Source organism: Saimiri boliviensis, chromosome 15, assembly GCF_048565385.1.
Source record: "Saimiri boliviensis isolate mSaiBol1 chromosome 15, mSaiBol1.pri, whole genome shotgun sequence".
Taxonomy (NCBI): domain Eukaryota; kingdom Metazoa; phylum Chordata; class Mammalia; order Primates; family Cebidae; genus Saimiri; species Saimiri boliviensis.
In genome coordinates, this window is record NC_133463.1 from 61,968,790 (window position 1) to 61,980,879 (window position 12,090).

Below are 12,090 nucleotides of genomic sequence, written 5' to 3' on the forward strand. Positions count from 1 at the left end.
TAAAAAACAAAGGGTGTAACCATGCAACTCCATGGACAGTGACTACACATACAAGCAAATGAAAGCAGCTGACCACGTACCCACACACCTTGGCAGAGGTGCACTCCACACTCGTCGGCCACCACCAAGACAGATGATCTCTGACGTTCCTTCCAGTCGATAACCCGATGAGCATGAGAAGGTCAGAGTGTCACCAACCCCAAAGTTGAAACCAATTCGGTTACCATATTGAGGAATGCCAGGATCTTCACAAGGTTCAAGGTTGTATTCTGTAAATTAGAGAGAAAGATTTCCCCAAGGGGGAGGAAAAGACAAAGAAAATGATAGTGGTTACTTTTAAGGATATATTCCTATTGTTTTTAGAACATAGTCATATATTTTAAAGTGACTATGTGAATAACTATCAATAACTACAAATGGCACACATACTTTAATTCTTTTGTGAAATATCTAATAACTTGATAAATATTTTTATGTGTAGTATTCAAAGATGAGAATATATAACCTTCTGAGAAAAATATAGCTATTTATCTTATTTTTTTCTGCATTAGAAACACCTTCATTTAATATATTTTTTACTTATAATGGCATAAGAACTGCATATTTTCAAACACAAAATAACATTTGAAATGAAATCATTTGTGCTTTTGAAATGCGTTCTGCTTAATGTTTTACATTTAAATGATAAAGGTCCTCTGCTTCTTGTATACAAGAAATTGAATTAATGCATATTTGGAAAAATACATGACTTGAGATGCAAAGGTTTATGTGAGACTGAAGTGACCATCCATTGAAAATTGTTATATTATGGATTTTTACAGGAACTTTTCCCCAGGCAATAAATGAACATTATGAAAATGAACAACTAAACAGTCTTCAGGGTATGAAACAGTAGCATTGATTAAACATTATAATTTCTATACAGTCCTAAGGAGAAGTAGCTTATCTAAAAATATCCCCAAAGCAGTTACTGTGTAAATGCAATAAAGAACAAGAGGCATTGTTTCATGTTGATTAGCTACTATATTATGCTTTAAAAATTTTATTTGGACTTTTTTAAAAAACATTCTAGGTTTTGTTCATTTACTATTCATGACAAAATAGCTTAATGATTTTAGCATCCAAATATTTCCATCCAAATACTAAAATAATTGTTTAAGAACAAGGTTAGTTTGTATCATTTTAATGTTAGCAAGTTGGCCTAAGATTTACTTATTAATTTGTGTCTGTATTAAGAAATAGCTAGTTGTGTTCATTCAAATGGAAAGTAGAACTCTAAGCAGTAGGAATACTTTTTATTGTCTTTTATCTCATACATTTGCTCCCCCCTGTAAGCCAAGTAATACTACTGTTTATAACTGAGGTTATACTAGAAGAAAGGAGTAACTATGTTAATTTGATTACAGATTATTTAATTCCAGAATAATAAATTACGTTTATCTTAATCCTTGCCTGTGGACTATGCCTTCTATGCCTTTTCCTAGACACAGGATTGTAAATTAAAGAAATGTAATTATTGTACTTCTAGTAGATTTGTAACAAATTAATTTATTTTTGGCTTTTCCCCTATTTATTATAAAGATAATCTTCAACGTATTCCAAAGTTTCCTTAAAACTTGACAGCTATTTCTTTGCTTTCTTCTTTTTTAACTTTATCTTCTTTTCTGTTACTTTTCCCTCTCTGTTTTATTGTCAGTTATGCTCATACCTTGAAAAACTGATGTTTTAAAAGTTATTGAATGAGCTCTTTTTTAAATTTTCTCACCAGAGAATGTAATGTTAAATCCTTCATATGATATTGAAAAATCTGAAATGAAACGCAATTGAGCCCTGAAATTTCCATAGAGACCAGCATTGATTGTTGGAGGAAGATCTGAACCAGTCAGGCGTGCCAGTGGTTGGGTAAAACTGCCATTCTCTGTGATCAGTAAGTAGTCATGATGATCTTCTAAATGAAAAGTGTGGAAGTTGAACTGCACACCTATTTAAAAAATAGAAAAATTGAATTTGCAGGTACATCAGTAAAACACAGAGAGTTTCTGTCAAACTATTAGCCAGGACTTTCCTTATAATTGTATTTTCTGAAAACGAGAGGCACTGTTATAAAATATTCTAAATATATAGTTATATAGTTTATTATTCATTTTGTATGTGCTTTTCCTTCACGTTCATTATAAGAGATATAGTGAGTCATGTCTTGGAAACTGCCTGAAAATAAAATTAAAAATCAGTTCCCAAAAAGGAATTATCTGATTTTCTGAAAATTACAAGAGAAATACATATCTTTTGTTTATAACAGAGGTGCAACTTCCTGGTAAATATTGTACATGCCTCCTTTTCCTTCTTCAATCCCCTCAACCAACATAAAAACAGTGCTTAATATTATAGCACTTAACTTCCAAATATGTGTGTTTATTTTAGAAGAGAAGTATGAGACAGGCATAGGGAATGCTATTTGCTAAATGAATGTAATTATTCTCCATTTATTTGTCACACAGTTCAACCTGTGCACGTAATTTGCTTGAAAATTTATATGTAAGTGTTCTGCTCAGTGAATTTTCACAAACTGAACACCTTTGCAAATAGTATCCAAATCAATAGCCACAACATTAGCAACAACCAGAGCCTTCTTTATAAAACTGTTGTCACTTTAGTTTTCCAAAGGTAACCACTCACTCAACTTCTAATAGGCTGAATTTTGCTGCTTTGTATATATATTTTTTTAATTTCTAGAATGGAATCATATAACATACCCTCTTTTGGATCTGACTTCTTTTACTCAACATTAGGTATGTTAGATTTCTCAATATAATTGTGTGTAGTTGTGGGTGGTTCATTTTTGGTGATGCATAGTATAGCGTTCCACCTTGTGGATATACCACATATATTTCCCTGTTCAATTGTTGATGGTTACTAAAGTCGTTTGCAGTTTATCACAAACGTAGACAGTGCTGCTAGAACATTTTAGTATTTCTTTGGTGAATATATGTGCTTATTTCTGTTGAGTATGTATCTAGGAGTGAAATTACTGAATGACAGGGTAATAATATGTGTTCTGCTTTAACAAATACTGTTTTACAAAGTGGCCATGCTGATTACACTTCCATAAACAATATGGTTGTGCCATATCCTCTCCAATACTTGAAAATCTGGGGCTTTTTAATTTGTTCCATTCTAGTGACTATGTAGTGGACTCCTTGTGGTATCAAATTGATATTTAATGATGCTGTCAATTAAACATATAAAAGGCTAATGACTTCACACAAACACACACACACACAAATACACATAATACACTGTTAGGTGCTGTATGAAACAAAAAATGGTTGCCACGGGGATCCTTCCCTTGAGGTGCTTTATTTTTTTGTACATGACCTAAATAATTACCGAAGTATTTGCTAACACTTTTACATTGTTGGTGGGAGTGTAAATTAGTTCAACCATTGTGAAAGACAGTGTGGCAATTCCTCAAGGACCTAGAAATAGAAATTCCATTTGGTCCACCAATCCATTACTGGGTATATACCCAAAGGATTATAAGTCATTCTATTATAAAGACACATGCACACCTATGTTCATAGTGGCACTGTTTATAATAGCAAAGACCTGAAACTAACTCAAATGCCCATAGACGTTAGACTGGACAAGGAAAATGTGGCACATATAAACCATGGAATACTATGCAGCCATAAAAAACGATGAGTTAATGTCCTTTGTAGGGACATGGATGAATCTGGAAACCATCATTCTCAGCAAACTGACACAAGAACAGAAAATCAAACACTGCATGTTTTCACTCACAGGAGGGTGTTGAACAATGAGAAAACATGGACATGGGGAAGGGAGGGACAGCGAGGGGTGGGGTGGTGAGAAGGGATAATGTGGGGAGAAATGCCAGACATAGGTGATGGGGGGATGGAAGCAGCAAACCACATTGCCATGTATGTACCTATGCAACAATCATGCATGATGTGCACATTTACCCCAGAACCTAAAGTACAATTAAAAAAAAAGAATAAAGAAAATTCCAAAAACCCGAGTATGACAAGTAACATTCCTTTTCATTTACATTTTTGTTCCAAATGTTTGAAATTCTTAAGTCTCCATTGTTATTTAAAAAAAAAAAGTGATAGAAAGCGAGACCAAAACAAATATACTGAAAACACAAACATTAACACAACAAAATTATTATTGCATAATAAATCAGCAATTTTGTATTTGAGAAAGATTTGAAATATATAAGGTGCTATTTTCAGATTATTTTTCAAAAATGTAAGTTATGATTTTTTTTCTTCTCTTTATAATGGGAGGGAATACAAGAGCCCTTTTAGAGGGAGTCCAAACATTAAGTTAGTTTTTCAAATGTTCTATAGTATAAAATCAGTATTGGTACTAGACAGATGGAAAGAAAATAGAATTTTGACATAGTAAAGAGAAGATGCTTTGCTCTCCAGATTAGCTGCTACAAAATAATGTAAGGGTGGAAAGTTCAGATAAGTCAGTCTTATTTCTGCTATAAAGCTAAGAAAAAAATAGTTGTACAGTAGGAGAGATGGTAGATTGAAAAAAGGAGAAATATATCATTGTGTATACTATTTATATTTTCAAGAAAAATGTGCTTATTCTGTTATATGTAGAATAAATTATTTTAAAATTTTATTGAATATTTATTGGTGCCCACAAAGCCACTGTTAAATATTACCTTCTGAGCCCTTCTTACCCCATCTGTAAAATGGGGTTTTAATAGGGTTGTTTTTCAGTTTAAATAAGGTAACACGACAGTGACTTTGCACAGTTACTGGCACAGAGGGCATATTCAATAAGTGTTATTGTTATTGATCAGTTCCCCAAAATGAGAGCTAATGTTTTTCCTGTTACTTAGCTCTGGCCACCCACTTTATAAAAAGAAGCTGCTGTTCATCAAGTCATGGATTAAATGGTAATATTTGCTTTCTTTCACTACTGCAAAACAGCTGAAGACTTTCAAAGTCGAGCCAAAGCTCAATTAATCCAAATAAGTAAATGATCCTGAGAAACTACTATATTTTGGCCATTACAGAATATAAATATTTAGAAGACTGTAAGTAACTCATGGCCTGAGGAAACAGATAAATGAACCAAAATTTTAAGCATTCTGCCAAACTGTCTAATATAAGTCAGTATACGAGCATCAAAATAGAGATAACGAGGCCAGGCACAGTGAGTCATGCCTGTAATTCTAGTACTTTGGGAAGCCGAGGCAGGCAGATCACAAGGTCAGGAGATAGAGACCATCCTGGCCAACATGGTGAAACCCGTCTCTACTAAAAATGCCAAACAATTAACTGAGCGTGGTGGCTCGTGCCTGTAATCTCAGCTACTCAGGAGGCTGAGGCAGGAGAATCGCTTGAACCAGGGAGTCAGAGGTTACAGTAGGCCGAGATTGCACCACTGCACTCTAGCCTGGCAATGGAGTAAGACTCCATCTCAAAAAAAAAAAATATATATATATATATATATGGGTAACTAATTTGTCGAAGAGGTCAGTAGAGGTGTCTAAAAATGACGTTCAAAAGTAATGACCATCCAGGTCTGGTGCTCACATCTGTAATTCCAGCACTTTGGGAGGTCTAAGCGGTTAGATTGCTTGAGTCCAGGAGTTTTAGGTCAGTTTGGGGAACATGGCAAAACCCTCTCTCAGCCAAAATATACAAAACTTAGCTGGGTGTGGTGGTGTGCACTGTAGTCCCACCTACTCAAGAGGCTCAGGTGGGAGCATGGTCTGAGCCCAGGATTGAGGCTTCAGTGAGCCAAGATCAGCCTGGGTAACAGAATGAGAAGCCATCTCAGAAAACAAACAAACAACAACAAAAACTACAGCAATGACCTCCCAAAGCAAAAAGGCAATGACCTTCAAAAGCAAGAAGTTTGTGGAGGTGCAGACCTAGGATAGACATTTTGGAAAGAAGGGGATTAGACAGGCAAAGACATACAATGCTAAAAAGGCAGGGAGAAAAAGTCAGTGGTTTCAATATTATAATTACTTCTTGTAAGAATGCTAATTCAAGATGCCCAATAAAGGTAATTGATGTTACAGATATATATATAGACATACTTAAAGTAAAATAATGCTAATATCTTGGTTTTAGTTACAGTCATGCCACAAGCTATTGCCTAAAGTGGCCATTTGAATTATTTTTTTCCTAATTTGTAAAGTAATAAGTGTGGACTATGCTTTCTTTAAGTACAGTCCAACTTCTAAGAGTCTAAGGGTTTTTTCTGATGTACTTTTTTTTTTTTCTCAAGGTTTTCAGTAACTACTTATAATTAGCATCTTGACTTCTACAATGTGTTTCAGGAAAATCTCTCATGGTGCCCTTGTGAATAAGGAGCCATGTAGGCCGAATGATACTGTAGTTAACTGACTTTGAAACTATTGAACAATTGTGTGTATCCATACACCCTGACTTAATGTTAATGGTGAAGAGACTGCAGATGGTACATTTAAATTTTATTATTTCTTAAATATTTAGATATTTAGATCTATCTTTGTAAAGATACTTATAGACCCTTAAAGTACTAATTATCATGCTTATATAAGAATGTAAATGAATATAATATAAACGCAAATGAAATGTAAATCACTTTAAAATGATCTCATAGGAACTCTGAATCAAAATCAATATGATACAATATAACAGGGGTAAATATAAAAGTTTGCACGGAAGACAGAAAAAAAGCTATTGCATGATTATAGAATTTTAGGAATTGAGTTTATCTGTATTTTAAAGTCTCAGTAACCTAAAAAGATGATTTAGGTAACTGCAAACTCTTTATCAATTAGTAGTATAACATGGCAGCAAAAAGTTAATTAACAAAAATACTGTCTTCTTTGATGAAAATAATTGTAGTGTTTCACTATGCCATGATGTGTTTATTTTAGCAAACCATATTTTAGAGATAAGCTGGAACACATCCAGAGAAAGTTGATTAGAGTGGTGATGAAAATGAAGATATTATCTTATGATGAATTAAAGGAACTAGGAGTGTTTAGTATGGTAAGAAAAGACTTGGAGTAAGGATCCAGGGATAGTGGACATGAAAAACATGGTAGTCTTAGAATGGTGAGTTGATGTGTTTCAGGAGCTTTTGTTTGGAGCAAAGATTAGGCTGTTTTTATGGTGTAGCTCCACAGAGCAGAACAGGGATAATGGCTGCAGAATAATTTTAAAACAATTAAATATGTAAAAAATGAGCAGGTTTTCCCAGTTGAGCAGGTTTTCCCAAGAAGTACTGTTTCCATCAACAGAAATATCCGCAACAGGCCAATTCATCATGTTTTTGGAATACCATACGGAGAAACTAGTTTTCTGAGTACGTAAGAGATTAGACTCTGTTACTTTGCATATTTCTTACAACTTGGAGATTTTCCTTTCATGTAACTTTGGCTACACTTTGGAAGAGTTGTACTTCAAACAAACTTAGCTGATTCTTAAAGGCATCTACATCTGCATCTCTTGCCATGTAAATACAGATTTAATTAACACTTGTAACCTATGAAGACACAAAACCTTAAGTGTTAATTAAACCTCTATTTACATAGCAAGCAATATGTAGCCCTCCACTCCCTTCTATAATATCAGGGAGCTTATCTTAAACTCCATTAATCTACTGCACAGTGGAATAACAGGACATTTGGTTAACTTCCAGCAGAGTCTTCTATTAACAAAGAGCAACAAAAATCAAGAGTTTTTAAAGTCTTCTACCTCATTCCTGCTATTCAGTACTAGAATACTCATTTTAACAACATTTTTCTCAATAATATTTAGTTCATTGTAGAAATCTAACAAAAATAGTCCTGGCATAATTCTCATTTCCCGATAAAATAATTTGTAATTTTATCAAAGGCAAACTTTATTTGTGAAAACACAATAAATTTAAGTGTATTAAACACAAGCTTTTAGTTTTATTTGTAATAACATCTTTTCATTGCTAAAAGTATTTTGTTTTGATTTTCTTTTTTTAAATTTTCTATATTAAAATCAGTAAGTACAATTTAGTAGTAAAATTCAATAATATAATACACCAACAGGCTAAAAGAAAGAATAATTATCAAAATTAGATTTTAAAATGAATAAACTAGCTCCTTTGTAGATAAGCTCACAGAGATTTTCAAGTAAATAATTTTAATGTATTTTTTGTTTTGATGTATTAGAATGGTCATTTTACCATTGATAAGTTGTTACCTTGATAAATTACACTGTACATTAATAAATTTGAAGTATGTACTTACACATTTCTAATTATAAGCGATATTTTCAAAAAACGGATGGTAAATAAAACATGAGTAATTGTTTAGCAGTCCCTCTTTTTAAGCACTAAGAAAATGAATTATTAATTATGTAAAATTGTTTGTTATGGATTCCTAAAGGAATACATGTCATTACTTATAGGATTCCTTTCAAAACAGTGAAGTAGGTTGTAAAAGTTTTATGAGTTTGGTTGAATCTCATGAATGAACCATATTAATATTACAGAGCCTTTTATTTATTTGTTTATTTGTAAAAGGACATTTATTAACCTCTACCTTATGCAGAGTGCAATTTTACACTCTAATTATGTGAGACACATATGCAGCTCTGTATTAAAGAATCTGAGACACAGATATTTATAGAATGGCTATAAATTTATAAATTATAAACAAAAATGAACATTTATAAACAAGTGTATATAAACATATACTAGTTGCTTTAAAATTGGCTCAGTACATCAGAGCATCTCATATCCCCCTTTGAACTCCTGAAATCAACTTCTTAACACTATGACAGAAACTAAAGCCATCTGGTTTGAGGTTTTCTTGTTATAAAAATTTCAAATGACATTAGTTTATTATATCAAAAGTAAAAAAAAATTCTCATATCAACAGCCTGGTAAAAACATAAGCACAATATATAACACTATAGAAGGGTAAACATAATTCTTTGTGGCAATTATTTAAATTGAAATTTGTTTTAGCATATTGTAGTATTGATCTGTTTTTGCTCATGCAAAATAACATGTAAAGAACAATGAAATAAAAATAAATTCAATGAAAATTCAGAAGATAGTCCAATTATTATTTCATGAGGCAAATTACCTTTTCCATGAGTTACATCAACCGTCCACGTACAATTCAGAGAATTTGGATAAAATTCCGGGTAACCAGGTGATAAGATTGTTCCACTAGGCCCTCTAACATCTCCTCCACACAATGCTGAAATACAAAGAAATACAGCCATGTGATTGGCAGTGAGAGAGACAGAGTGTGAACAAATCTCTTATCTTCTCTCTTGAAATGAGGAGTCTCGTTATCTTTGCTTAAGCTACATCCTAGTAATAACTGGTATATATATATTGACCTTTTCCAATACTAGGAAATCATTTTATCCACTGCAAGCACTAGAGAAGGAAAAGATATTTAGTAGCATCTGAGAATTACTACCGTTCCCAAGAGAACATGGCTTCACTTTCCACATTTGAATTTGATGTACTAATACATTTCTAATTATAAGCAATATTTGCATTAATTGATGGAAATTAAACATGAGTAATTGTTTAGCAGTTCCTCTTATTAAGCACTAGGAAAATGAATTGTTAATTGTGTAAAATTCTTTGATATAGAATCCTAAAGGGATATGTGTCATTCTTTATAGGATTCCTTTTAAAACTATGAGGTAAGTTGTAAAAGTTTTAAAGGCTTCTTCTGTACTTCTGTATTTTTCTAGGAAATATTATGAATAAAAAGAATCTTTTGAGGGGGTGTAGTTTTGTAAGTAAATATTCTAAGATAAAATAAGTTAATAATCTGAGGTTAAAAATTAGTATTTGATTTGACATTCATTTATTTGAGAACAAATCATAGTTTACAACGTCTTCTACTATATTCAATAACCACCAGTGCTTATGGTATGCCAGACAATGTTATCAAAATTGAAACTTGGAGGAGCCAAAAAAAATACTGCCTAGTGAAAATTTTTATTCTTTTGGGAGCAGAGAATTTGTTGACCCTTTATTCTATTCACTTGGAAAGGCCACCTCTTAGACATAGCCAAGGGCAGTAAGAATCACGAATGCAACATGTACCCTTGTCTAATTTGATCCTTGCCCCACTTTCCCAGCACACTAGAAAAGTGAGTTTTGGTTTTTTGTCTCTTCCAAAAACACCTAACACTATAGCATTATATGAATTTGTTCAGTGAAATTAGATGAGTGAATATGTCTACTGAATTAAAACCTACAGTCACTATTTCGAAGGACTATATGTCATACAGCCTAGATAAAATTTCTCAATGAACAGAAGAATGAAAATTAAGAGAGTTAAGTTAGTTTAAAATACACAAAAAGTAACAAAAAAGAGGGATGCAGATTTTTAGGAAATACTTCAGATATGTGCTCCGGAGCATGCACATGTATGTGTGTGTTTGTATATCTGTGTGTGTGTGGGTGTATGCATTAAGAAGTTGAGAGAAAGTTTTTCTGTATATCAGTATTCTTTCTAATAAAGACAATTTGTCAAGTATCCTACTTCTTGAGAAGTTTATTGGGAGAAACTTCTTGGAGGAATTTCTTGGGAATTTTTTGTCTGTAAGCTGTACCTATATACCTATGTAGAAGAGGGAACTTAAAAGGACATTCTGTAGGTAAATGAATAAACCTATGTAACACATAAACACATTTAAAAATTTAGGAGGAATGGCCAAAAACTAATATATTAATAACAAGCATCCATACTATTACTTTGACTAGAATCATTTGGCAATATATAGAATATAGTTTTATAATAAAGTGGAGTTTTATGTTATTTGAAAATAATTATCATTGGATGCAGACATTAAAGATAATTAAAGATGGAATTTCATAGTAAATAGTTGGGAAATAATGGAATTTAAGTTTTATTTTGAAAGATGAAAGTAAAAACATGAAGACACATAAATTTTATTTTATATCTAATAAAATTTAGGATACAATTGCAATGACTTACTAATTCTAATTAAAAAAAAAAAATACCAAACACTGTTTTGAACTTAAAAGGTGGCTGGCACTATTGTGCAGATTTTCTTCACATTAACTCAGCACCCACAACAACCTTTTGAGAAAAATGCTGTAATTATTCAATTTGCAGGTGAAAAAGCAAGTATAGAAAGAACTCAAACAGTCAGGTTACAAGGTCGATAATATTAAGCAGATTCTTGAATTGTGTTGATGTTTTTCCACATTAAGAACACTGTTTTAGCAAGCTATGATGTTCTTAACTTATGTTTGATTTTGTAACACTTCCCTCACAAATGATCGATGTATAAAAAAAACCTCAAGGCCATCATTTATATTCATACTGACAGTCCAATTAGTGGAGAACAATTAACCAGGTACACAGTAATCTTGGCCAGCAGAGATTTTTCTCCCTGATTGTTGCCACATATGATACTGCTTTTTCACAGGATAAATATCTATTAGAGTTTTGAAACAGTGAAGTCTCTTCAAAAGCTGAGCACTTGAATTTACATAATTGCCCAGACCTGTAAATTTAAAACTATGTCCTTGTTAGTGATACACACTGGGCCAGTGCTAGTCTGTCTATATCTAAAATAGACATTTTTTGAACCAGGATCCATTAAAACACTTTGAGTATTGCAATGAGGCATGGAAATAACCATCTATTACAAATCCCATTAATTTTTAATTTGTTGATTTGTTTGCTTTTAATCTCATTTCTTCTTTTCCTATTTTCATGTCTCCCTTTTATGCTCTTAAACTGAGACTGTTTATACTTGGGTTCTAGACACAGTGGTTTATCTTGAATTTCTAGAAACCTAAACCTTAATCCAGGTATATCTGCTGTTTTAACCTATGTATTCAAGTATTTTAATAAGACTAAAGAAATAAGGGAAATAATGAGGTTTAAGTCCATTCAGTTCCATGTTGGTCTGCCTCTTAAGGATTTGAGTGACACTAAACCACTTAATTTTTTAGTGTTACATGTCTCACAAAATAAATTTTTTAGTGTTTTGCTCTCACGTAAAGTAAATGAATTTTTCACATATAAGCATAGTTGAAGGAAGGGCTAGAAAAAGT

The 12,090-nt window shown here is 32.5% G+C and overlaps 1 protein-coding gene across 8 annotated transcripts in view; it reads right to left on the bottom strand.

The window, feature by feature from the left end:
* The window catches only part of CSMD3 (CUB and Sushi multiple domains 3), a 1,243,168-nt gene that overhangs the window by 423,326 nt on the left and 807,752 nt on the right, over positions 1 to 12,090 (bottom strand). For all 8 annotated transcript variants that reach the window (XM_039464529.2, XM_074387065.1, XM_074387064.1 and 5 more), the window contains 3 exons: positions 9,116 to 9,232; positions 1,766 to 1,981; positions 81 to 269 (listed from right to left, as the gene is read on the bottom strand). In XM_039464529.2, coding sequence (XP_039320463.1) covers positions 81 to 269; positions 1,766 to 1,981; positions 9,116 to 9,232 — 522 coding nt within the window. The remainder of the gene's footprint in view (positions 1 to 80; positions 270 to 1,765; positions 1,982 to 9,115; positions 9,233 to 12,090) is intronic.